Source organism: Camelus dromedarius, chromosome 16 (assembly GCF_036321535.1).
Source record: "Camelus dromedarius isolate mCamDro1 chromosome 16, mCamDro1.pat, whole genome shotgun sequence".
NCBI lineage: Eukaryota > Metazoa > Chordata > Mammalia > Artiodactyla > Camelidae > Camelus > Camelus dromedarius.
The window spans coordinates 12101696-12128451 of record NC_087451.1 but is presented as its reverse complement, the minus strand read 5'-3'; the positions used below and the strand labels follow the sequence as shown (position 1 = coordinate 12128451).

Here is a 26756-nt window from a genome sequence, read left to right as displayed (position 1 = left end):
GGAGGGACAGGAACCAAGCCCCTGACTACCAGACACAAATGACTCAATTGCTTCTAGAATTTTCAAGTACATTATGTGCTTTCTTTTCTTGTCTTTGAGAATAAAGGAACAAAACACTTCACATGAAACAGTTTTGTGAGCATCTCATTTACTATGTGAATTTTGTGAATACCAGAGAAGCTTTGATCATGTGAGTTAGAGATGGAATGTTACTTGGCTTTCAAAAATGGCTATTATAACTCAATAGAAAAACGTTACAAAAAAAGGATATTTGCCTTGTTAAAAAAAATGGCTATTAAAGGCAGGGGTATATAGTTTAAGTGGTAGGGTACATGCTTAGCATGTGTGAGGCCCTAGGTTCAATCCCCAGCACCTCCTCTAAAAACATAATAAATAAACCTAATTACACCCCCCACCATGGCTATTTAACGTCCTTAGGTTGTCTTAACTTTTTGTGAGTGTATTAAAAACTATTTGTGAATAAAATAAACCAATTTTGTGTTTTTCCAACAAGAATGAGACTTTCAGGTCTATTGTGGAAGATCTGGGGTGCCACCGAATCAAGTATTTCTTTTACCGTTTAAAACCTATTTACACCCAGCAAAACTCACCAAATATTCCAGATGGAGCGCTTCTAACAAGGTACTAAAAGCTGATCATTCCCTTTTTCTTTCTCTAACTTCCAGATTTTTTTTTAGTATTAACTGTCTTTGTAATAAAAATAAATTAGAAAATGTCAACACTTAAAGGTGGGAAGGTTAGAAAAGTATTTTCAGTTATTTCATAGGAAATTTTGCGTTCACTATGCTTTGTACCTTAACCAGGCTAGCTGGAGGCCTATTTCTGGATTTAAGGTTTCGGTCTTACTAATCAAGTCATTAGTTGACTAATTTCTTCTTTTATTTTTTTTATTAATTTGTATCTTGGATTTAGTTAATAATTTTTAGACAGAATATTTACTCCCAAACAAAGGCATACATGCAGAGAACATTTAAAAATCTATTTTTGTTTCTGGAATAAATGCAATGTTGTAAAATTCTTGTATGCGTAGCAAATGCTGTCTTTGATGAATTAAAAACTGGTAACATACTAACACTTACAGCGTCTTAACATTTTGTCTGATCTAATTCTTAGGACACCTGGCTATAACTCTATTTTTATAGGTGAAATCTAGGCTCGGTTAAAAACTTTCTCAAGGTCACATACTCTAGAGGCAGAAACCTAAACCATCAATAACTAACTAATGCACATTTATTTTATTTACCTGGAAGCATAATCTGTGCTTAATCACTTTGAGTAACTAGCGAAAGCAGACAAACCTAAGCTGTCCAAATAAAGCTACAAACAGCACAGAGCACCCTGGAACACAGGCCATGTTTGTTTGTAAGGAGCACTTGCCACTATATACACTGAATTAACTAGTGTGTTTCAGAAATGTCACTTCTAGCCTTGTCTTTTTCTGGATTTTCAGAGAATGGAAATAATGGCCATTATCCAAATGAAATTAAAATTCCCCCTTTCTTCTAAGCTCCACACTCCAGCTTATGGTTTTACACAGAGAATACAGAAAACACTGCATGTTCCCACCTCACACTGTTTGGAGGTGCTCCTCAGGACTTAAGTGTGCAAACTGAGGATGTGTTGCACGGTATTGTAGTGCTTGATAGCAACTGAGTTGACACATGGTAAGACGCTGCAGATGTTTAAGACAGAAAATGACACTTAAACAAAGTAGAGATGGAATCAAAAGAATTCCCAGGCCCTTTTTTTATTTGCAGTAATACCAAACCACTCATTTACAAATTTTCTGGTCTCCAGTTAGCTGGAATTAACTAGGTACGTCTTTGGGATTCACTCTGGTGGATAAAAGAAAGGGACAAACCAAACGCTGGAACAGAAGGGTGACTGGATCGTCTGCGCATGCCACACCTGACACTTAGCGGAGGGAAGAGGAAAGCTGCTCTTCATTTGTTTTCAAAGCAAATTCATTTGAAAGAGTGAACAAGGCCGTTATCATGAGTTAAATGTATTATAATCATTTAGACCTTCAGCCTAAGAAAAAAGTCTTTCTTTTTTTGAATACCTTACCCTGAAATAAATTTACCAACAAATCCCAAAGATTTAGTACAAATAGTACAATTCATATTTGCTTTCCTCTTTCCTTTCTTCAGACAAACACCAAATAAAATGCAGGTGAAGGAGATGAAACACAACTGGAAGCTGATTTAGAAACACACTAACCCTGAAGAATCTAAAAAATTATGTTGGTTAATGTGAATCTATTTAAGATAAAGCATTCGGTTACTGCTTTTCAAGTAAGGTTAAAAGTCATACTGCTAGAAAGTCCCTGGGCAGGGAAAAAAAGACTGTTAAGAAGTAACCTTTTCAAAACCCACAGAGCAGGTTGCTTGTCCTTTGTTTATTTAGCTTTGCTCACAGAGACTAACCCCATCTTCCAATAAATCCTCTTGAAACTAGTGCAGTATCATGGCATAAAAGATTCGAAGTGCCACTAGACATGAGCACCAGTTTTCTTTTTTTCCCTTAAACTTGGAAACCATGATGCTGGGTAATGTTTGAATGGGAACATTTGATATGGATGGTCAGATGAAAGATACCAAAATGTCAGACAGCCCATCGACTGCTGTTGCCATGAGATTCAACAGTCAACATCAGTCTGATAAGCTACCCGACAAGGTGGTACAGCCATGGAGATGTCACGACGGAGGCAAACAAGCGGACATTCAGGCAGGATTTGATGAAACAAACCAGGCATTTCTGGCCTGTTCGCATTTAAACCCAATTCTACATTCAACATAATTGTCAGTACCAATTTTCCTAAAGGAAAAAAGTAAAATTGTTTATTTTTTTCCCAAGCAAAACAAGATGAGCAAGTTCAACCAGAAACATCCCAGAGGTAAAATCACGTAAGGACAAAACACACACTGAAGACAAGAAAATTAGGTTACACATGAAAGTAAATTTCTGTCTGTTAAAACCAGAGTATGTGCTAAATTAAAAATGGATATGAGAAAGGTCTTTCTTTTTTTTTTTTTAAAGTTATCATTCTTCCAGTGTCCTTTGATTTGTGTACCATCATCTCTTCTGTTTTCACAAACAAAGAAATCCCCTCCATACGCCAGTCCCCAAGGCGCCATTTCATCAGCGCGTAGCTACTGACCAGTCCCATCCTAGCAAAAAATGCCTCGGTGGTAGCTCTTCCACGCAAATAAATAAAGGCTTAAGAAATTGTGGTGGTAGGTGAATTTGGCAAGGCTGCATTTAGCTGGTAGAGGTTAAAAGGAAGTAAAAAAAATCAAAACGCTCAAGAAAACGGACACAATTTTGGAATGATCAAAGGTGTCTTTATAAAGTTTTTCATGACTTCATTCTAAATATACAGAATAAAAAATGGTGTCAGCTCATTTGTGAGCCACCAACCAGATTTTCCTTATACTGTCTCAAAATTTAAAGATCAGTTTCCCAAGAGGGTGTGCAACGCATTGTAAAATGGCCTTTTTTCAAAGGTGGGAGAGGAAAGACTGGGCAGGATGGCATATTAAATTTTACCATGATAGACATGCACGACTGGTATCCAATCTAGTATAATTTATATACATTTTGATGACTTAGAAAAACAAAGAAGTCATTTGTGACAAGCCTTAAAAGCCTGACTTATTTAACATATAAGGAACTTTTTTTTTTTTTGGTGTCCGGAATTCTTTAATCGTACCATGTGGGCCTTTGAAAGTAACAAACAGAAGGCCAGTTTCTGTTAAATTTGCTGCTGACCATCACATTCCACCCTAATAAAATACAACTTGGATTGAACTGAGGGTGGATACCTTACCTTAACACACAAAGGAACAGTATGTCAGTGCAAAATATGGGCTAAACTGCTTTCAGGGGGAAAAAAATTTTGATACAGGTCGGAAAAGGGAATTTTCCTTCCTGGTTTGGAGTCCTCCCAATTTAAGGCAGAACCCATCCGTATTAATTTTTGCAGTTAAAAACTTTTTCTGCTTATTTAGTTTTCTCCTCTGAGTTCAACCGCTGCTGGATTCGTTTGGCATAACTTTGTGCCATGGAGTTAATGATGGACAGGATGAAGTAACACACCATTATAACGACCAGCTTCTCAAACAGCCAGGACAACCAGTTTTCTCCCTGCAGGAATGAAGGCAGAACAACCCATGAGAAATGCTTCACTAGTTCACTAGTAAAAGGAGGATCACCTACCATGTTTTAATGAAAATAAGGAGAACTTGGAGCTTAGAACCTATAAAGCCGAAACAATTAAAAACGAAAAGTCTTGTGTTTTCAGCTACTGTGAAATCTACATTCAGGCCTTTTTATACGGAGTTATTAAGATTTCACTTTGTTGGATATAAAGTGCAGGTTGATTCACATAGTTTAAGGGGACAAGAGTGAGGTCATTTCTTGTTTTTCTTTTTTTGATTAAATTCTACCTGAAGTAACCCCGTAGATACTTGTAGACTGTAGTGTCAAGATACTTTTATAATATATATATATATGTAAATATATTATATCTCCAGTATTAGGAGCAGCTTTTAAAATATAAATGTTATCTATTTCTGAAGTCATGTTTGGTCTACTGAGGGCAGCAAAGGGCCACATAAAGAGTGCAAGGCCTTCAAATAAAAAAGCAAACAAGAAACACACAAAAATTAAAACTATGTTTCCTTCAACTTTCCCACTTCAGGTCATTGCCTACTCATCCTCTTCTAGTCACTTCCTTTTGCCACAGAGCTGTTTATAGAACAGGCAGGCTTCGTTTAATTTAAAGTTTTTAAGTTCAGCTATGTTAACAGCTTTGATTTCCACTAAAAAAAAAAAAAAAGATTTTTCCACCTATGAAAAGAAAAATAGAGCAAAAATGAAGGAAGATATTCAAAGGACCTCACTAAGTTCGACACTTTGTTATGCAATAAATTTTAACTTTTTAATCCACTGGGAAAGTTTACTTGCTAATAAATCATTTAAGATCAAGAAGCTAACTCATTCTACGTAACAGACCTATTATTTTCCATTAGCTCAACCCTGATTTTGGGGAGATGTACAGAAGAGAAATCACATTTTCTGATTCAGACAAAGACAAATTTGCCAGTAGAGAGTAAACAGAGCCTCGAACTTCTGTTAAAGAAGACAAACAAACCTCTACTCTATTTGCCTAAAAATGCCAGGGAGTGCTATGAATGTAATTTCAGCCTGAAACCGTCGGGGTGGGGAAAGGAGAAAGCAGAGGGAAGTCTCACCTGCGGTGTGCCCATTTCGCTTTTGTGGTGAAGCTTCTGCCGCTGGGCCTCCAGGTATTCCTGGAATGGCTTCTGCAGAGATGGACCTATGCCGGGGACAGCACTGGAAGCAGGGTACAATAACCCAAGGAAAAAAGATACATTTGGGAAGAAAAGCAGGAAAAACGTTAAAGAAAAATCCACTTACCGCCTCGACTCAAGAAGCAGGGATTAGATAGAGGAAAAGTAAACTACAATCAGCAGAGCTGGCAAAACCCTGGGAGCTCTTTGCAGTGGATAAAAATCCATCCTTTAACAACCCCATAAGGGAGAAAAATCTCTCCCACCAACATGTTTAAGAAGAACCTAGGGGCTGAGAGTCCCTTCTAGCAGAGGAGTGAGTTCTCAGAGTGAGGCCGGCCCGGCTGATGCTGCACCCTGGTGTGGTACAAAGAATAAAATGAATGACTTCTGAGAAGTCTCACATTTATCACCACCAGTTCCTGTAAGAACTGGTTTGAACCGATTAATAAGGAAATGACTTATGCTTGTGTCATCCCCAGTTGAAAAAGAAACTGCCCGCCCTCTCTCTGACTTGTCCCATCTTCTCAGAGGGGGCGGTCCTTTCTCAATCCAAGTCCTTATTAGGACAATCTGTGCGTCATCCTTATCCAAAAAGAATGCATTAGCAAATTTGGGAGGCACCTCCCACTAGTCAGAAGTCAGTGATTAACAAAGGAACAAAGAAGGAACTATGAACCTTGAATCACTTCGTGGTTTATGGTAGATGGTTTGCACAGAAACTACAGTACATTACTAAACAACTTGTTCTGAGATGATTGGGATCTCAGGGAGATCTCTGATAAGTTTATGTGCTCGGAGCTCCCTCTCACCTAGAATACGTGGAGGCAGCGCTGTTAAACCGGTTTGGCAACTGCAGCCATCGGGCTCCCGGTTTAGAAATGCTTGCAGGCATTTAAAAAAAAAATGGTAACTTGGGGGCAACTTAGAAAACCAAACATCTCTATTTTCTATACCCTTTATTTTCTCATCTGTCATAATAGGGCTAAAAGCTAAATGAGCCCAATCTTTTTCCTGGGGCCAGCAAAAGGTATTTTATATATTTGCAACAGTGCCTAATATGTTCTCCTTTTAAAGTAAGTATTAAATTAATTTCACCTCCTTTTTTCCCTACAATAATTCAATTGCTGCTTTCTGTAACAAAAAGCAAGAGTAGAGGAAGAGAAATTTTTGGCTACTATATTTACCAGAGGTTAACAAGTATATAATTCCTGGCTGACACTTTTCTTTGATCCTTTTAATTATCAACCACCAAACCCTTAATAGAGTCCTTGTTTTGTATCCAACACTGTAATTGGTACTATGGGAAAAGAAAAAAATTACAAGAAATGGTCTATGTCCAAATCATTATGTAGATTCAAAACACACACGAACTAATTTATGAACAAAGAATTTACAAATCCGTACTAAATTTCTCCATTTTTGGTACAGAAGTTTCCAAAGAAACTGAAGGGACAAAAGAGATCGGTGTGGGATGAAGTTGTTTAAAAAGTCCTTTAATAAATACTGAAGTATATGTAAAAAGGCCTGAATTGACATACGTAGTAGAGGCAATGACTGCACCGATGATTCCAAAAGACCCATATGACAGACATCGAAGATGGAGAAGGGCAAAGCCCCTTAACCCACAGTCTTCTCTCCCTCTCACAGACTTTCAAGTGGCCTTATATTAGTAGTGTAAACCAGAAGAGCTGTCTCTGAGCTCCGTTGTTGTTTACCAGTCGGTAATGACTCTTCTACAGAGGAGCAACCATAGTACAAACTTTCACTTTAAAATATTTTCCTTGAATAGTTTCTTATATAACACATAAAGGAATGCAAATAGCTCATCCACTTACACTTGAAATAAACCACATGAATATAAAAAGAAAAACCTAGTAAAATAAATGCCCAAGATTGGCTTTGAAGACTGTAGATTTATAAGATCTTTCCTTCAGAAATCAATTCATTCACTCTTAATAACAATACCTTATGTTATTTTTTTTTAAGTTAAGAAAAACTTTATTTAGAGGCTGAAATGATTATATGCTTATCTGAACAGCTAGGCTGTACAAGAAATAACTTGAAAATTCCCTTTTTGATGTCCTCCAAGAGATGGATTCCATTACGTATGTCTTGTTCTTTCTTCAGACATCTGACTTCAGACTAGAGTTGAGCAGAAATATGGCTTACAGTTTTCCTCAAGTCATTCTAGGGCTCCAGGGTCAAGCCATTATTTAAAGGGAAAATTAAGAACCATAGCCAATGTTAGAAAGGTTCTACCTTGTTGTTGCTTAAGGGAAGGAGGAAGGGACAGGCAACAATCATTGTAAACTCCCTTCAAAATAACTGGAAAATGTAAATGATTTGCCATTGTTAAGTCCATTAAGAGCTACTATTTAGCTAATAGAGACTGTGTCATGGTACATTTACATGATGTGTAACTTTCAAAGAATTATCTTGGGCTAATGCAGAAATTAATTTTTCAAGGTGCTATGGTATGTATGGTGTTACCTGCTTTGGAGAGATTTGGTGGTGGAATGGGAGATGTAATTTCTCATAAGAGACTAGGAACAGTTAAAAACAGAGAAGAAGTTAAAGGTTTTTATAGCAATATATTAAAACTATCATGAACAAATGCCACATGATCTAAATAAATCTAAAAAGTTAACATATTTGAAATCTAGGTATTAAGTGTTACATAGTGAGTTATTTGTTAGGTCCTCTTAATTTTTAAAATATATTCATCAAAATTTTAGTTTTATTTTCATTTCTCTATGTCTACAAACAATGGCTTAGGCCACACATGCCTCAGGTTGTACAAAGCACTCTTATACTATAGTTTTCTTAATTCTTAAGAGCTTAACTAAAGCTCTTTGAGTAATGGCCCAGATAAAAATGGAAATTACAGCTTTCACTCTTAACATGCATTTAAGGAAAATAATAACACCATGTCAGAACTTCATCCTTCAAGTTATTTTCAAGCAGCAGACAGAAGTAAGAGTTCATTCTGACATTCAGGATTAATTTAAGGTACACACATGAGGAAAATGCGGAGGAATAACTTGCATCACAGGTCAGTGTCTCCCCCCACCTCCCAGTTTATTTGTGTGTGGGGGGCAATTAGTTTATTTAGTTTTTTATTTTTGCTGGACGTACTGGGGATTGAACCCAGGACCTTTTACATGCTAGGCACACACTCTACTGCTGAGCTATACAGCTTTCCTTCAGTGTCTTTTTATAGTTAGCTTAAGAAAGAACTTAAATGTCATTTTCTGAAAGCCATTAAATTCAAAGTACCTTGTGCACCTGGCTAAGGACTCTCATCTCAACCCATAGTGAGTGGGTGAAGTTCTCCATCTGCCAGTAGGTGCTAATTAAGTTCAAAGTATTACAGATTTGTGATACAGAAGAACATAAGGTAGGCGGAGAACAAACACACAGAACTATTTTTCAGTCAGTGCTTAAACTTGGCTTTTAAATAGCCACTTTCTCTATGTGAAAAAAGCCTTAAAGAAGGGGAAAAAAGCAAGAATAAAATTGATCTCATTTACTTTTCATTGCTGTAGACCTTCAGCATGGTGGGCAGAAGCAGCTTTGTGGATAGTAGGAGTATCTTGATACTTATTTTCTTGGCACAAACACTTCAGATAATATAACTCTAGAAGAAACTAATTTCCAGCAAATTATTCTAATGGCAATTTTTAAGCTTTTGTTACTGATTTTAATAAAGGAAAAAAAAAAGCCCTCAGAAAATACAAATAAAAGACGGGGAAAAAAGAAAAAACCCACAAAAGTCTAAACCCACCCAGAGCTCAAAAATGGTTCCATGGGAACACTATTTTGCCATGCTCATAGACCCAAGTATGTGTTAAAACACAAACAAGACAAACTGCTTTACAAAATTCCGTCGAGGGCCCTGACCAATATGCAAACAAAAGTCTATTTTTTTTTTTTTTACAGTTTCTAATGCATATGTGACTCTATTTCTGGAAATCACTTATCTGATAAGAAATCTGTATTTTTGAACTCTCCCCATATTGACTCATTATAAATAAAGGTCTGCATTCTGTTCCCACAAAAAGCCAGAAAATCTTCCATAGGAAGCATCACAATTGGCAGAGGTTGCAGAGAGTGGGTGACGTGATTATTCCAGTTTTTCATCCACAATGCATAAATTTTCATTTGTTGGTTAGTCCTGAGCATACACCCATTACAAAAATTCATCGGTCATTCTTATTCTGTTTTCAAGGGACTCCTTTCAAATCATGTAACTCTCACACAAATTGGTTCACCAGATACAAAAAACACACCGTTTGATTTACTTTGAATCCCTTCTCCATCCTGGAGATAATCATCAAACTAGGACTTGCTATTAGATGACCTGAAATTTTCCTGTTCATGATTCTGTTTGGATTTTTCCAGCCAGATGTGGGTTTTTAGAAAATTACTATGTGCCATCATAGAACTGGGGCACAGTGCTTAATAGAGAGAATATAAACTTGAAAAAAAATTGATTTGTCTTGTTCAGCTCTGTTTACACAGGGCTTATATAAAGGTTAGGCAGTTGAAATACCTAAGGGAATTAAACAGATATTAATAAAGTAAATATTTAATAAAGGCTCTGTTCCTTTCTTAACCACTTTTTTTGAGGATCTTAGCATTAATGTGGTCACATAAGTTACATCATTGGTTTTCCAGAAACCATACTGTGTGACATAGACTCATAGTAAGTCTACAGGGCAATAAACCTTTATCTTTCTTAGAAAAAAAAAAGTGCAGGCAAAAAAAAATTTTTTTTTAACCTTCGTTTCACTATTTGTGCAGTACTTTGAGGCTGATTTATTTAACATCCCTCTGATGATTAACTGAATTGTCTAAATAACATTCTCAGGGTGTGATTAGTCAAACCACTGAAAGTTTAAAAATGTGAGAAAATGTTTTAGAATAAGATTCAGGTCAGGGTAGTATTAGAAGAAAGAGAAAAGAAGGGTTTAACCAATTCTACTGCTGCTCTAATTCAGAAAACATAAAAGAGATCTTTTGAAGTAGACTGCTAATGACCAGTACTTTGTGATAGTACCAAAAGCAGTTTTTAAGGGCAGGAGAGTCTAGACCAATGCTCTGCAAACATTTTTGTTTTATGTATATGCTACTTATGCAAACCGCAGAATGCACAAATAGAAATTACTGGATAAAATGAAGATGAAATCTAAATAAAAGTTTTAAATTGCTACTTTAAATAATTATGATGGCTTTTATGTTATCATTAGTAAATATTTCTGATTAATAGGGCATAGAAAAAACACAATAAATTGCAGCATGCCCACTATAGGCCCCTAATGTATTGTGGAACTCCTATTCTTACCTCAGCCTACTTTTGTAATAACATGTGATATTCTGACATGAGGATCAGACTAACGGTGAGCTACATCCTCCATGTATGTATGGCCACATAAACTATATGTATGTGTGTGCTACCATAGTGTTATATACATTACAAAAATATGCAAAAAAGAAAAAAACAAAGACGAAAATAAACAGAAGTTCTATTTTAGTCCCACTCTGATGGTGGAGACCACTGGTTTAGACCTTGAAACTAAACTGCAAGGGGTACAAATATATAATACCCTGTTCCCAAAAAGTCAAAAATATCTTAAGGCTTAGTTAGCCAACCAACTCAATGCAAAATTGTTAGGTAACATACTAGAGAAAAAGAAAGATCCAGATTAGGTGTCTCTTTTTCACTCATCCTCCCACGAGGGCCTTAAAGAATCTAGACAGACAAAGATCAAGAGAATGAAATCCTGTGCCCACAGTTAAACTTTTATTTATGTTTTAAATGAACATCAGGCTCTTTAGCATTTTCTTGATTGAGGATCACTGTATGTAAATCAACAGATCAGATTCATCCTCTGACTCTAGAGAATTCTTCTACCAACTGAGATTTGGTCTGGGAGCAGAGGAGTAGAACCCTAAAAAGACTCTTCCAGACTGAAGCTAACAGAGTCTTCTGCTAAAGAGACTGAACTTTACCAGTAAGGTACTAGCAGGATACATTTTCAGGGATGAAGCAAAAGCCTCTCCCTATTCCACCTCTATTACGTGCTGATCTGTCCGCTGAACAAAAGATGCAATGACAGTACCATGGAACTTCAGTGATTCAGCGACAAGATGGACTAGCAATTCTCTTTCTTGATAAGTCTTATAAATAATTCTTTGTTTTCAGAAATGTGCACATTTTTAGTCAAACACTGTAGAGTTAAATACAACTGCCCCCCACCCCCCCTGCAATGAGGCTGCGATCTAAACAGGCTTAACGGTTAGTATTTTAATGAGTTGTCATTTCCTGTCTGATAAAGATTCTCACAGTATTTAACCACCAGTTTCCCTGGGGCCTGACCAATACTAGAACTCTATTCATAGTGACTCAGAATGGATCTCAGACACCCGGCCTGATTCAACGATGATAGATTGCCCTACAAATGAGGGGGTGGGGGGGACTGTCTTTCCTCCTGAGGTCCATTGCTCTGGAGCTCAGGCGGGCAAGGAGGAGGAGGGAGAGTTTATCCTACAATCTTTCTGAAGAAGCCAAAGGCCATCATGCTGACTTCCATTAATATTTACAGCCTTCCAGTCCTCAGATATTAGAGAAAGAAGAAAAGAGAGAGAGAGAGAGAGAGAGAGAAATAAATTGATACCTAATTAATCCAGGAATATGACAAGTAAATGAACTAGTGCTAGGTGCAAATCAACTTAACCTAGTAGAAACAGGATCTATTAATCCTATATGACTAAAATTTAACTAAGTTGTGAATCTGAATCTTTGAAGCTGATAATTATAAGAAAAAAACTGGTAACTGATATATTCTACTTGCTTTTGGATCTGAAGTGTGGAAGCCTGACCCAAACCAAGTTCCTTTTACATCTCAGGATGTTCAAATAGTGCCCCAACATAAAAATCAATTCAAAACGAAAATTATGTGCTACACTAAAAAAATCTAGGGCTTTCTCATATGTACAAGTTTGGGTTGATAGATAGCCTCTGGCACCGTCTAAAATTCGTTGTGATTCAACCTCAGAATTTGGGATTAAAACATCTTGAATTTCATTCACAGCTGTGCCCCTTTCAAATTATTAAAACCTCTTTTGTACTCAAGCTAGTCCATTGTGTGCTGAGTAGTATTATAAACACATGACACCATCAGTTTCTTAGTGGCTGTGTAGAAGAAGACCACTGCTTTATCTAGAAACGTCAGGTATTTTGTTTCTACTGCCTCACAGCGTATTTCTATCACAGCCTTCTTTAAAAAAAAAATCGCAACTGCCCTTGCTTTTGAACATTTGGAATTGTTTTCTATAAGAATCAGAACGGAGTTAAGATCTCCTTATAATTAGCAGCTACTCTTTGAAATACTCTATCATTAAAGGGAAGCTTTTGAAAACAAAACCTCATTTCAGAATGCAGACTTGAGTAGTAGGAACCAAACAGGCATTTATGTTAATGAATGAGGCCAGAGTTAAAGAAGTAGTCTGTAAGAACCAAGTAAAAGTGACTGGCTGCCAAAACAAAACCCTGTTGAAAATCAACTGCTTTCAGTTATAGAAAATGACAGCTGATGGCAGCTTTATATGGTGACAAATCAATCTGTGGCTGGCTGGATGCCCCTCCGAGTTCTAAGAAAGAATGAAATCAGCAACAGGGACCCACGGACCCAAAGAATAGTTTGAAGAATTTTCAGTTTACGGTGAAACGGCACAGAAGCTCATTGGTCTTTCTATCATTCAAAGTGGCATGATGGTGACTGGATAAAAAAAGTGACAGTACTGACTGGAATTTAATCTCATCTAAGAAAAATCCAGTTACTCCAACCTTTAGGCAGAAAATCACTAAATGCAGCAGATAGTCTACAATACAAAAAAGTCACGATGTCTGCCTTCAATGAACTTAATCTAGAAGGGTGATCAGATAGAAAAAAATGCATATAAACCTTCACAAACTTAGAGTATAGAACCCAGCAGGTTTCTCAAAGTAACACCAGTAGTAACCAGTTTCAGAGGTGCCAGGTAGATACAGACAGGTCTGAACGAGAAGAGAAGAGCGGACAGGAAAAACTCATGCTGACTCCCTAACAAATTCACAAAGCCATCTGAAACCAGCACTCTCACCCAAACCCCACTGAAAGTAAATTGCCGCACTGCCTTCTACGGCATTCCCTCAAAGTCCGTCTGCTCCTCAAAAGATCTTGAAATCTTCATTCCAGTTTTGAAGGACGTGGTTAAGCCAATCCACTCAGGCTTTTGATCCTATCTCCTTACATCTCTTATCATTTACATGAATTTAGATACGTTTTAGTTTCCCCTTCTATACAGTGATACTAGCTTACAGGTTTTGTTAGGGATCATAAAAATGTAGGTAAAGTTCTGGCACACTGAGTGTTTTACTAAATGCTAACTTCCAACCCATGCCTTTTCTTTATTTTGTTTGTATTTTTCATCTCCAGCTTTTTACCAGAATATTTCCCTCAGCCTAAAATACACAGAGGTCTCTCCTAATAATGAATACATGAATTCATTTAGTCAATAAATATTTATAGAACATTTAAAATGTGTCAGGCACGACCTTGGCCTGATTTTTCCTTTACCCAATAGTTCTGTGTAGTCTAATATAGCTGAGTTTTAGTTTTCATCATTCTACAGAAATGCTCTAGTTATGTTAATAGTCACTTCCTAATACAATGTCCATTTCTCACCTTACAGTCTAACTCCAGAGTTCTTGCTTTAACCTTCATCTATGCTGCCTCCCAATATCTATAACAAGAATATAAAAGAGTTAAGAATCAAAAAAGAAGATCAACTCTAAGAAGAGGACACAAAAAGGAAGGCGTTTTCTACCGGAACGGCATTTTGGTTTCTTTTTTTTTTTTTTCCTTTCTCAAGTGGAGGTACTGGGAATTGAACCAAGAACCTCGTGCATACTCAGCATGCGCTGTACCAGCTGAACTACACCCCGACCTCCTGAACTGCAGAAGACTATATTAAAATCAGAATGTACAACTGGGTCTCAGCTGCTGGGGTTTTAAAACATATATATCCTCTTCTGGTTAATACAAATGTGTGTGTCTCATGCGTCCATAACTTTTTCTGACTCTCTTACAGCGATCAAAAAAAAGCCAAAGAGAACCAAGCACACAAACCATTTTATATTTTAAAATGAGAGGATAGATTTTTTTTCTTTAGAAGAAAAAGTCCAGGCCAATAGAGCTCATTCTGACCACTTGTCACAGAGTAAGGAACAAGAAACAACATTAAGATTCAAGCACTTAATTACTCACTGGTTAAAATGATCTCTCTTGCCACAGGCAAATCCGACTCTGAGGTCAAATGTCAAGTTAACTCAGAAACAGGAGACAGCAAAGAAGAGCATGGAACATTCTGTATCTGGTAGAAAGTCCCTGCTCCAGCCAACCCCATCCCCCGAGTTCCATGACTGAGTTACGGAAACTTTCCTGTGTGGTAAAACTGGGGACTTTGTCTTCCAATAAGACCCTGGCAACCTGACAACGAGCCAATGTTCTGCATATGGTTTGCTACGAGTCATACGCTTAATGTTATTTTCTGGGAATTCTCATCCTCTCTATTTGGTGAGAATACCCGGAACATGTCATTTTTTTAAAGTTGGTCATGCTTTTTAAGAAACATTTCCAGGTTGCTCTCATTGGAGAAAATCTAAAATTAAATAAAGTTAGTTTTAAATCTTAATGAAAAAATAAAAAAAGACTGCAACAAATGTAATGCCTTTGAAGCTGTAAAGTTCCCTGGTTCTTTGGTTCTGTCCTCTGACTTATTTCAACCCAGGATACCAAATTGAGAAAACTCCATTACATGCCTAATCTTTCTTGGTCTCTTTGCCAAATACACCATAAACCAAAAGGCCTTCTCCTCAAGGCTATTATCTATTCTAACCTCTCTCAGAATATGTAACTGATTCATTACATATTTCCATATATAACTAGACAAACCCTTTGATTTAGGAATAGACAACAGTGATATCTTCCCCTAAGCCCAGAGATCCTAACGACTGCTTTCCAGAACTGTCCAAGAAATAAACCTACAAATTATTTCTAGTTCAGCGATGGGAATTATTTACTCTTAAAATGACAATAAATTTTTGCGACAGGGTTTACATTATCTCTGGGACCTTAGACTGTCATAGGATGACATACCATACTAAAACTTCCACAGGCCAAAGGAATACTTTAGGGTATCACATGTAGCTGGGCCATTTCACAGTTTTATTGAGACTAGAAGCCATTTGGGGAAAGGGTATTTCTTTCAGTCATCAGTACAGCATTCAAACCTACATAAAACTGATACTCACCCTCACCACCAGAGACGTAATGGTCCACACAAACTATGCCTGCCACCTGGGGGGTGGTGAGTAGCTTAACACGGCAGGCCACAGGCAGACCTGCCTAGGCAAAATCTCATCCTAGGCAAAAACTAAGTTATCAAAGACTAAGGGTTATCTTGCTTATGTTCAATCTTTCTTTTATTCACTTTTCCCCTCTTCTGTGTTGCCCTTTTATCATACTCTAGATCTTTATTATGTGCTTACCTATCTTGCACTAAGAAACGCTCACAGAAACACTTGTTCAAAACAGAAAAAAACATAGAAACATTCCAAATGTCCATCAGTGGGAGAGTGGATGAATAATTACCCAATGGAATAAAATATAATGGACAAAATGAACAATTTCAGCAGCACATAATATTAGCAACATAATAAGTGAAAAGCCCCCAGAGATTACATATATAGTTTGATAATAACTGTATGTAAAGTGCTCACGATGTTCAATAAATAGTATCCTCAAGAATTATTTATATAATCTTTGACGAAAAACTTTGTCCTGGTTAAAGGCATTTTATTCATCAGAGAGTAAAGAAATGGGAACTTTCTTCAAGGAGAAGTAGGCTTTCCCTCAATCTTCCCTGAGAGCATAACAAAATAGTCACCTAGCAGGCTTTCTATTCACATCAATAGAAACTCTGGGGAAAAAATGAGACTTTAAGGACACAGGCAACACAAAAATTGAGAGGAAAGGTATTTTAAAAATTCACATGCCTTAGAATTTTAAAGCGCTGACATGAGTACATTTCAACTCAACTGTAAGATGTTTTGAGACAGGACATTTCACATTTTGATTGGAAGTTGGAAAGGTGGTCTCCTGAACTGGGGAAGAAACGCTACTTAAAGAAACTTGTTTGAAAGAATAGCAACTACAAGTGGATACAGACAGGAATTAAGTAACTGGCCTGAGGCAGAGTTTATACTCAAACCTAGATTTGTTTTGTCCAAAGCCTGTGTGCTCTTTTCATATTCTACTCCATAGCTGTTTTGACTCTTGGGATTCATTTTTCATTCTGCTTTGCCTTAGTATCTCATAACTTTATTTTAAACTGAACTGTTGCTGACTTTTTTTTTTTTTTTTTGGTCTTGTCTTTTGATTTTTCACTCTATCATGGCACATAGTTTTAAATATCCTTCAAAAAGTTGTATTCCAAACCTTACTAGTTTAGTTTGATGATTTGATATACATGCCATTTAGAGTTTTAACAGTGTGCAGAGGGAGAACCAACAATTAAAGGAGAATGTTTCTAGAGCAGATTACATGCAGTCTTTTCACTTCAACTCAACAATGAGTCAAGGGAATCAGTCTGACTGGTTTCCTTCCCTTTCCTGAAAAAAACTGCTAAGTTTTACGATTATGATACAAAATAATAAGTTCAAGTCTACTGAAAATTCATTCTCCTTGTTTAACTTAATTTTTAATCTAGGTTTTCTGACACTATTTATTAAGTATCATCTGAACACTTGTATAGCATTTCCTACTTCAAAATGTAGGAAAGAAAATCATGCCAAGCTCAAACAGAGCATCTTATTAAAAGATAATGTTATTACGGACAAAGATGGAAAAGGTACCCATTAGCATCTGGTTATAAAGAATTATTATCTGTTGTAAAGTCTAATTATTTATACTGTTCAATATTTCATCTAGACAAGAAGTTGATGGGTAATCCCTGTAGACAGCACTGGGGAAAAGATGAATATATCAGCACATTCCAACATCTGTCTCCTGAAAAGAATTTTTAAAATATGACATACGAAACAAAACAAAACCATCACCCATTCCAGTAGACCTTCAACACCTAGAATAACTTCATGCAAAACCACCTTTAAGAAGAATCGGTGGATTTTTTTTTTTTTTTTGAGGGGCTGTGCTAGAGGAGATAGGAAAGGGAAGCAACTACTGATTTTGAAAAACATACGAAATTCTAACTTCAATTTATTGGCCTAACCTTAAACACACTTTTATTTCTACTTACTAGAGATAAGTAATATAATTTCTTAGAAACTCCAAAGGCTGGGGAAACAGAAGAATCTGGGCTATACAAATGATCTGCTAATTCTTGTTGGTGGGACTTTTATTTGAACACCATGTGTTCATTTATTCACTAGATATTTATCAAGCACATGCTATGTGTCAATCAAGATGCCAGGAGCTTTGGACACAACAATAGACAAAAACAGGCATGGCCTCTGCCAGTAAGAAGCTTACAGGTTAGTTGTAGAAGTACAGTAATCATACACCCTCAAAATGAACGTAAAAATACAACTGTCAGTGCATGTAGTACATGCTGCTGAAAAAAGAGGTCCCTAGGAAAGAGGGTATTTGTGACCTAGTTAGAGAAAGTGATTTGTGAACATAATAGCTGAAATCTAAAGGACATTGCCTAGGTCACTGGTTTTCAACAGGACTGGTGGTAACAGTAGGGGCTGACATGGGACACTTGGCAATGTACAGGATAGTCCCCCATTACAAAGAATTATCTGACCTGAAATGTCAATAGTGCCAAGGTTGAGAAACCCTGAATGAGGCAAAGGGAAAAATCAGGAGCAAAGACCAATGGTGGGAGAGCCAAGCAGAGAAAACTGTAGAGGATAGATCATTCAAGGCTATACAGACCATGTTAAGCAGTTTTAGCTTTATCTTAAGAATGAAAGGGAAAACAAGTCATTCTTACAACATATGGATTTGAGTGGGAGTTAGCTGTATGTCCTTCAGAATTCTCTCAAGGCACAATAATCTCTAAGAACAGATGCCTTCTTTCTTTTTGAATGTGATGTATGGTGACTTATAAACCACTTTTTTATTTCAATTTTTATTATGTTCCTTTCTTTTTCTTTTTTTTTGGTGGAGGAGGTAATAAACCACTTTATTTGTAAGAATTCAGGCAACAAAAACTAGAGTAATTAAAATTTAATTCACAAGCTATAATCTATATTTCCAATCAGAAACTGAGCAAGTAATAAAATCAGCAGCTGACTCCATGGAGTATATTCTCAAGAATATATTTTCCCTCAATTATTACGTTAATACTATACAGAAAATACCAAAAATGATTTTATTATAAAACATATATAGAAGAGTAAATATAACATATAATGTGGTTCAAAGAGTAATAAAACCCATGATCTCACTTCCAAGTAGTAATTTTTTAATAGCAAAAACTTTTACAAATATTTTGCTTTATAAGTGGCTTTTATTTATTTTTTATTTTTTCCCCTGTTTCTTTTTCTTTACTTTTTTTTTTTATAAGTGGCTTTTAAAATAAAGATTTGTATTAAAACTACATAAAGGGCACTTGAAGTTAAAATTTTTCCACCACTGGGCAGTTACACTATTAAATGAAAAGAAAACCTCTCTCCTATAAACACTGAATAAAAAATCATATATTGAAAAAAATTTCATTTAATATCTGGCAGCATTCACATTTCAGTTGACATTAATTTGATTAACCAAACAAGCCTTTCTCTACTGTTTTATCAAAGTAAACTCCACAAATTTGTAACATTATCATTTAAAGCATATGTTAAAAAAGCTTTGGATAGTTTAGTCTTTCTAAATGGCCTAATTTTTCTTTAGTGAAGTAATTAATAGGTTCATAACAGACATAGTTTGGTAATATCTTATCATGCCTTACTTAGTGAAATATTAATATTTTATGAGAGATTTATATTTAAATGAAATACAACTGTGTATCTGGCATCCAAGTTTTTAAAGCACTGTTAAATAAATTATAAGGATACACGCATGTCTGCTACATAAAGAGAATTTCACATTTTTTTGGAGGGGCAAGTCTCAAACTCCAAAGCTCCTTTTAAATCAACAACTATATGATTTGATACAAGTTTGGTTTAAAATTAAACAAGGATAATCTGAGCTTCATCCCTTCCTGCTGCAGGGAAAGAAGTTCATCTCCAATTTAAAACAAGACAAAAGATTTTTCCTTCTCAAAAAACAAAGAGCTACCACAAAAATTCTATCCCAATAAACACTTTTTTAAATACATTTCTTCCCATTTAAACAGTGATAATATTAATATTAGTCCTTAAAGAATTACTCACCCAATGAAAGCCACCATCTGCTCCACTATATGTTTGCTGAATGTTATGATAACGAAGATTTTCTGTTGGAAAAAAAGCCAGCTAAGATAAATATTTCTCTTATCAAAAAAAAAAAAAAAAAAAAAAAAACCCAATATAAATTCACAATTCTGATAATAGTCTAAAAAGATGAGGTGCTGCTTCTAAATGCAATTTTAAAAATTCTTCAACAAAACAAAACAGCATTTGACAAATGCTACCTACTTTGTATTTTAAAGACGTTTTTCCTTAAGCACAGTACTAGTCTTGCCAGGATACATGACCATGTCTGAGGGAAAAATATGAGTCATGAAACTCAAGCCTGGGTGGACGTTCCACATGTTCTATGTACCTTAGAACAGTGTCCTCAACTTAAGTCATGAGTTCCCATAGAGACCCCACTACTGACATTAAAGCTGATCAGCCTGATGACAGTAATCTGGGCTAAATCTAATCCAGGGGCCCTTGAAAGAATGTATGCCCTTCATGGAAAATTTATAGAAGTATCATGAAAGCTCCATTCTCAGATCCTGAATGAGCTCGGACTTTGAGGCTGTATATGAGAAAATAAAACTGAAGGAAATAAGTTCATAGTTCTTTTGGATGTTTGTTTATGCATCTATTAACTTGAAAAAGATATCTATCTCATGAAAAAAGCAAGAACATATAGATGTCAAATAGTTACGAGATGGATGATGATTTATAAATAATTATCCAAATGATATATGAAGATCTTGACGATAATAAATTATTACAATCATTTAGGGAGAAAAGCATTAGTATATGAGGTTTCTTCTAGTATCCATACTAAAAGCCAGTTACTTGGAGCTATAATTTTTTTTTTTTTAACTAAGAAACAGGGTTGATGGTTTGCCTCTTCGTGATTTCACCATCATGAGTTTCTCCTACCATCATTTCCTACCATTCAAAACAAGCCAATTCCCAGATAATTGCATAATTTCATTTCTTGAAAACAAAACTTTCTTTTTATATGTAACAGTTTAAAAATTCACTGTGCTGGGCAAGACATTTGAGAACAAAAGTCTCAGAATACTGAGGACGGAGGGCTGAGTGGGGAATCTACCAAATAAACATGAGGCACAGATCCCCAAAGAGGCCACTCAACCACGTGCACAGAGGAAATAAAGGGAAGGGTAGAGGAGGAATACAAACAAAGATATGGGTGCAGGGAACTAACGGTGCTAGAATGAACAAAGAAGAAACTACCTACCTGTAAAAAAAAAAGTGTTTTTCAGTGGAAAGAAGAACCTTAGACGGATTTGTATATTAAATATTTACTGAGTGCCTACTGCATGCCAGATGCTATTCTAGGCACTAGAATACCTAAGTGAGCCAAGAAAAACAAAATCTCTACCCTCATGGAGCTTATATTTCTGTATATTTGTGTGTGGTGGTTAAGACGGAGGAAGGTCTTAAGAGGCAATAAATAAAACACATGATAAGTAAATTATATGTACATGAAATACTATATACATCAGTATGCTGACTTCTCAGCTTCCTCATTATTTGGGAGAAAGGAAATGTTTCTAAGGGACCTTCTACAGGCACAGGAATTGAACTTGCTCAGTGGAAAGAGAAATCCCTAATTACCACTATTAGGTGGGCTGATGTGAGACTTTTAGGGAAATTTAACAGACAGAATGATATCAATAAAAATAACAATATACATCAAGGAAAGTTTTCTAGTTTAAGCTGAGGGAAAAAGAGAAGAGAACCAGGAGAAGAGATAGGTTTACTATTAGATTACAGAAAAATCTGTATAACAGGGGGGCTGTTATTTCAGAAATAGTTATAAAGTTTATATCACTCAGTAATATTGCTTACCCAAGGAATGAGAAATGTTTATTGCCCCAAGCCACATCTGGATGTATGCCTTTACAAAGTATGTCTCTCTCACACAACAGAACACAGAAAACATAGCCCATGGTCTCAGTTTAGTGAAGGAACTCAGATTCTTTCCTTTCAGAAACACAGATGGATTTTAGCTTTCTTTTTTTTTCTTGCAGATAGATACAGACAATGAGCTTTGCCTTTACAGAGTTTGGCTTGAATTCTAGGGCCTTAGCCATATATTTTATCGTCTCTAACACTTGCTTCTTCCATCTATGAAATATAGATATTACCACTTCACAGGATTGTTCTGAGATAAGCAATGACAACTGCCTGGCAGGTCATTAAATAATTCCATTTTCTTAATCATATAAGTAAGTGATAGTTAAGAAGTCAACGCAAAAGAGTGGAAAGAACACGGGACTTGAAGCTGAAACACTCAGGTTCAAATTCCAGCTGTTATTTACTTACTTAGGCAACTATCACCTATTTACCTAAGTTTGATAATTACAAAATGAGAGTAAGAATTTCTCCTTCTCTGTCTGGATTATAATAATTGAATCAGATGGCATACTAAGTACTTTAAAGTGTGAAGTATTACATGAAAAAATTAAGCATCATCATAACTTGAAAAAAACTTCCTGAGGATGTTTTAAAAATATACTATTTTTGAATACGCTGTAATGAAAGGTCCAGTAAGTTACCCTGTAGGGTACTTTTAGCATAATACATTTTATTACAATTTACAGAAAGTTAGCACCTAAAGCAGGATGTATAAAGTTTATGGATTCCTAGAGAAGTTGCTGTTACAAAGGGAATTTAAATAATCTGTTATTGTTCCTTAGGTATTACTACTTTCAAAGGACTCCAAAAAGTTAAACGAGTTTATCTGAAAAATCCTGTCATGGGATTTTAAATCTTTACCGAAGTAACTAGCATTCCAATATTTAAAAACCCATTTCATCGAACAATGTACCTAATTTAAGTGGGAGAAAATATATTCCTTGAAGGAAGAAAAATAAATACTTGAAATTCTGAGTGACTATCATGGCAGGAGAGTAGATGACAAGCTCAATGAATTTATCTCAAACACCAAAATCGAATATTAGAAACTGGGCAGGTAGAAGCAGCTGAAATTTTCCTTTTTCATTCTCTTCTAAGAACTGGAGGTAGAGAGGTATTAAGCAGAAACTTGGGGGATAGAAGTGTTTTTAATTATTAGGGAATCAGACCAGGGCAAAGAAATTATTCACTGTTTTTGCCTGTCCTTTGGTGAATGCTTCCTTGTTGCAAATCTCATTAATTAAGACACTCTTTTCAGGTTAATTTTATTTTATTCTAGTGAGATTTGCCTTTCATATCATAGTCCTAGAAGCACGTATCTATTTCCTCTCATTTAAGTTCTTATTCTTAGCCTCTTTTCTCTCCTCTCATCATATATGCACACATACACACACCTACCCTAAAGATTTTGTTCAGAGTGGTTTTGAAGACTAGCAGATTCTCACTTCTCTAACCACAAACCACATCTCTTTGCCACCTCAGGGCTCCCTTTCTTCCCCATTCTTCTCCACATTGACTGGTATTCTATAAAGGGTACTGGTTCCTTGAGAGGAAGTGTTATATATAGAGTGTGTGAAAGAAAAGTAGAAATAATGAAAGGCAGTACTTCCCCAGCTCATGGTCAGTAGAGATACGACATTTTTGGACTATGTATGTTAATATGGTGTGCATTTTCCTATATAAGAACATTATTTTTGTTAGGTAAAGAACAAAGAGAGAAACAGTTTCACAAGGCAAAAAAGCAAAATAAAGAGAGGAAGGAAAGGAGAGAGGAAGAAAGAAAGCAAGAAATAAAACAAGGAGAAAGATAATAAATAGGCACAATTTTCCAACAGAAGGGAAATTCTGCACCAAATTCACTAACCTCTAAATGACATTTCATGGGTGACAACCTAAGCATACTACCAACCAAGAAGCAGAACCAAAATCTTTACAATTTGCCTTGGATCCTGGAGCAAGAGAAATATGTTTCCAGTGACTTTTAATAGGGTCATCACCATTAAGCAGGGTATCAGAGTATAATTACCTGGATATGCATTTTAATTATTGCTTTTCCAATCAGAGTTGCACCAAAGAAAGTCCAAAAAGGTACAAGAAAGTGTCCACATGTTATTCCAGCCAGATCAAATAGAGGATTTGGAATCTGTTTAAAAAAAGAAAATTAAAATGGGACATTCATATATAATCCAAAGAACACTTTAATTTTACCACCTATAGGTGTGTGGAATTATGCTTTACACCTTGTTTACAACTGGAAAGAGAGGTGTGGGTTCCCTGATCAGTACTAGACTGTCTAGATGGCTGGACAAGCATTCTAATGTATCTAAAAGCTGGGTCTCATATTCATCCCAGGTGGTTGTCCAATCCGTTCAAAGCAAACCCAGCTGTCCTTTTGCTTATATTACTTATGGCTAATGCCCTGTAAATATACCTTTTTCATCACATTAAAACTGGATAAAGTCAATGGATCAGGGGGTAGGGTATAGCTCAAGTGGTAGAATGCATGCTTAGCACTCATGAGGTCCTGGGTTCAATCCCTGGTACTGCCATTAAAAAATAAACAAACAAACAAACAAACAAACAAACAAATAAATAAATAAATAAATAAATAAATAAATAAATAAGCAAGCAAGCAAGCAAGCAAGCAAGCAAGCAAGCTAGCCAGCCTAATTCCCTCCCTTCTTCCCCCAAATAATCATAAAATAAATTTTTTAAAAAGTCAATTGATCAGCAGGAATTTAATCCCATTCAGTAGATACTTGGCCATCCAGTAGCTGACTTTTAAGGTAAGGTATAAAGTAGTTTCTAGCACAAACAAGCAAAATAAGAAATGAAAGTGGAGAAATTACAACCAACACCAAAGAAATACAAAAAATCGTAAGTGAATACTATGAACAACTTTATGACAATAAATTGGACAATCTAGAAGAAATGGACAAGTTTCTAGCACAAATAAGGTAAGGTATAAATGAAGAAAAAGCCTTAAGATTATTTCAGTAGTTACTAGGGTTCTAAAATCTTTAGCTTAAAATAAGATTATCTAGAAAGCGCTCAAATCTATAGAAAGCATTCTTGTAAATTCACAAATACATTTATAGGTGGATGTGCTTTAATTTCTCAACATTAAAAAAAATTCATTATTTGTATTGTATTTTATGACAGCCCAAGGCCGGCCATGGGGCCATGTGATTTATTTTAGAATGAAAATCAAGTGTGGAAATACAAGAGCACAGATTCATATGTTGTGAATAATCGGTCCCAGACAAAGGAGTGATTCACAACAAATACCTTTTCTGAACATTCCCACATTTCAGGAATGCCAAAGGACAATTTCATGTAAAAATGCAAAGAAACCACAAGCTGTTTTTGAGCATTTCATCCATTTTTCTCCCACAGAAGTATTCTTCTCCTTGTGTCAGTTGGTCAAACCATTTATAAGCCAATTAATTTATGTAATTTCATGTTTGAACTTTCAAAGAAAAGCCCAGTTGTTTAAAAGATATTTGTCACGTATGTTCTTTTAAAAACAATGCCATAACTAAATTAGAATTCAAGTATTCTTTTGTTAATAACACTTGGATTCAATAACTCAGTTTTATTTTTTCTTATCCAAATTCAAAAGCTCTATGCAATTTCATCTATCTTACAACCATGTAATAGCAATACCACTTCTACATCCTTACAGCTGTTATTTCTTATATTTTCTCATGACTCTCACAACTCTATGAATTAAAATTTTAATTGTTTTCCTTTATTATCAGACTTCATTACATATTGAAATGGTAATTAACTTTAAGTATACAAGATACGTAAATCAGAGTACATAAAAATTAGAATGTGTTAACATGTCAGACACCTCAGTATATGTTGGATACTCTCAGAAGAGCATAACCAATGAATTTGTTGTGACACGTGCATGTTATTTATTCTTTTTTCTCAACTGCTAACTAAATACACAGAAAGGAAGATTAAAATTAAAAGAATATTAAGTAGTTTTAAGATTTTCCCCCAACTAGGAGTTTAGTTTATCTTAGTTTAAATGCTAACAAAATAACTAATTAATAAACTTCTTACACCTTAAATCAAGTCTACATACTTATTAATACTAGAGTTTTTCTAGTAAAGAGTTCCTAGAGGGTCAAATTGACCTGTTAATTTATGTTAAATATTGACTATTCCTAGTCAAATACAAAGAAGACTGGCTAATACAGAAAGTGGAATTCTAGCAGGTTAAGACAAAAGCACAGATGAGTGCTAAAGAATAATTGTCTTCTGTAATAAATTAAAGGTATTTGTATTTTCCCCATATTGAATTGTTAGGTATTTTTCTAAGGTTTCTACATCAGTAACTCACTTAATCCCCCAAACAATGCTATATACAATATCATTACATCCATTTTACCAGTAAGAGAAGTGAGATAGACAAGTTAAGCAATTTGTTTCATGTCAGCGGCAGCACAGCAGGATTTCAAAGCAGCCACACGGCTCCCATGCTGTCCTCTCAGCCTCTCAGCTAAGGATGTTATCCTCCTTTAGGCCTCTGAGCTTAATCCTATTTTGGGCTTCCACGGCACCTTTCATTTACCACTGTATTTAAACTGTCTCCCTCACTAGACTTCAGGATCCTTGAGGAAAGGAAATTCCCCTTTCATTTCCTCATCCAAGCACTCAGTGGTTGAGACAAAACTGATGAATAACAATAAAAAATGGCTGAGTACTTGTGTTCTAGGTACTGTGTTAGTTCATATATAATATCCTAAATCCTCACATTAGCCTTTGCAGAGTGTCTTAACTGCTCCATTTTAAAAATTAGAAATCTTGGGCTCAAAGAGACTAACTTGACTGAGGTTTCACAGCTAAGAGGCAAACCTGGTTTAGGAACCTAAGTAAGCCTGACTCCAAAGCCAGTTCTCATCCCACTACACCACAACACAACACACCTGCAAATTACTCAGTTGAGATCAATATTGTGATAAAGAGCTTCTACATTAAAAAGAAAAGTTAGATTATGAAAATTTCTAGTATTGCCAAGAGATAGT

The 26756-nt window shown here is 35.7% G+C and overlaps 1 protein-coding gene across 3 annotated transcripts in view; it reads right to left on the bottom strand.

Annotated features, from left to right (window-relative positions):
• Window positions 1–1732: 1732 nt before the first annotated feature.
• VMP1 (vacuole membrane protein 1) overlaps window positions 1733–26756 on the bottom strand; it is a 105756-nt gene continuing 80732 nt past the window's right edge. For all 3 annotated transcript variants that reach the window (XM_010990439.3, XM_010990440.3, XM_010990441.3), the window contains exons 9-12: window positions 23744–23860; window positions 19786–19847; window positions 5277–5379; window positions 1733–4167 (exon numbers count right to left, since the gene is read on the bottom strand). In XM_010990439.3, coding sequence (XP_010988741.1) covers window positions 4024–4167; window positions 5277–5379; window positions 19786–19847; window positions 23744–23860 — 426 coding nt within the window. In that variant the 3' untranslated portion in view covers window positions 1733–4023. The remainder of the gene's footprint in view (window positions 4168–5276; window positions 5380–19785; window positions 19848–23743; window positions 23861–26756) is intronic.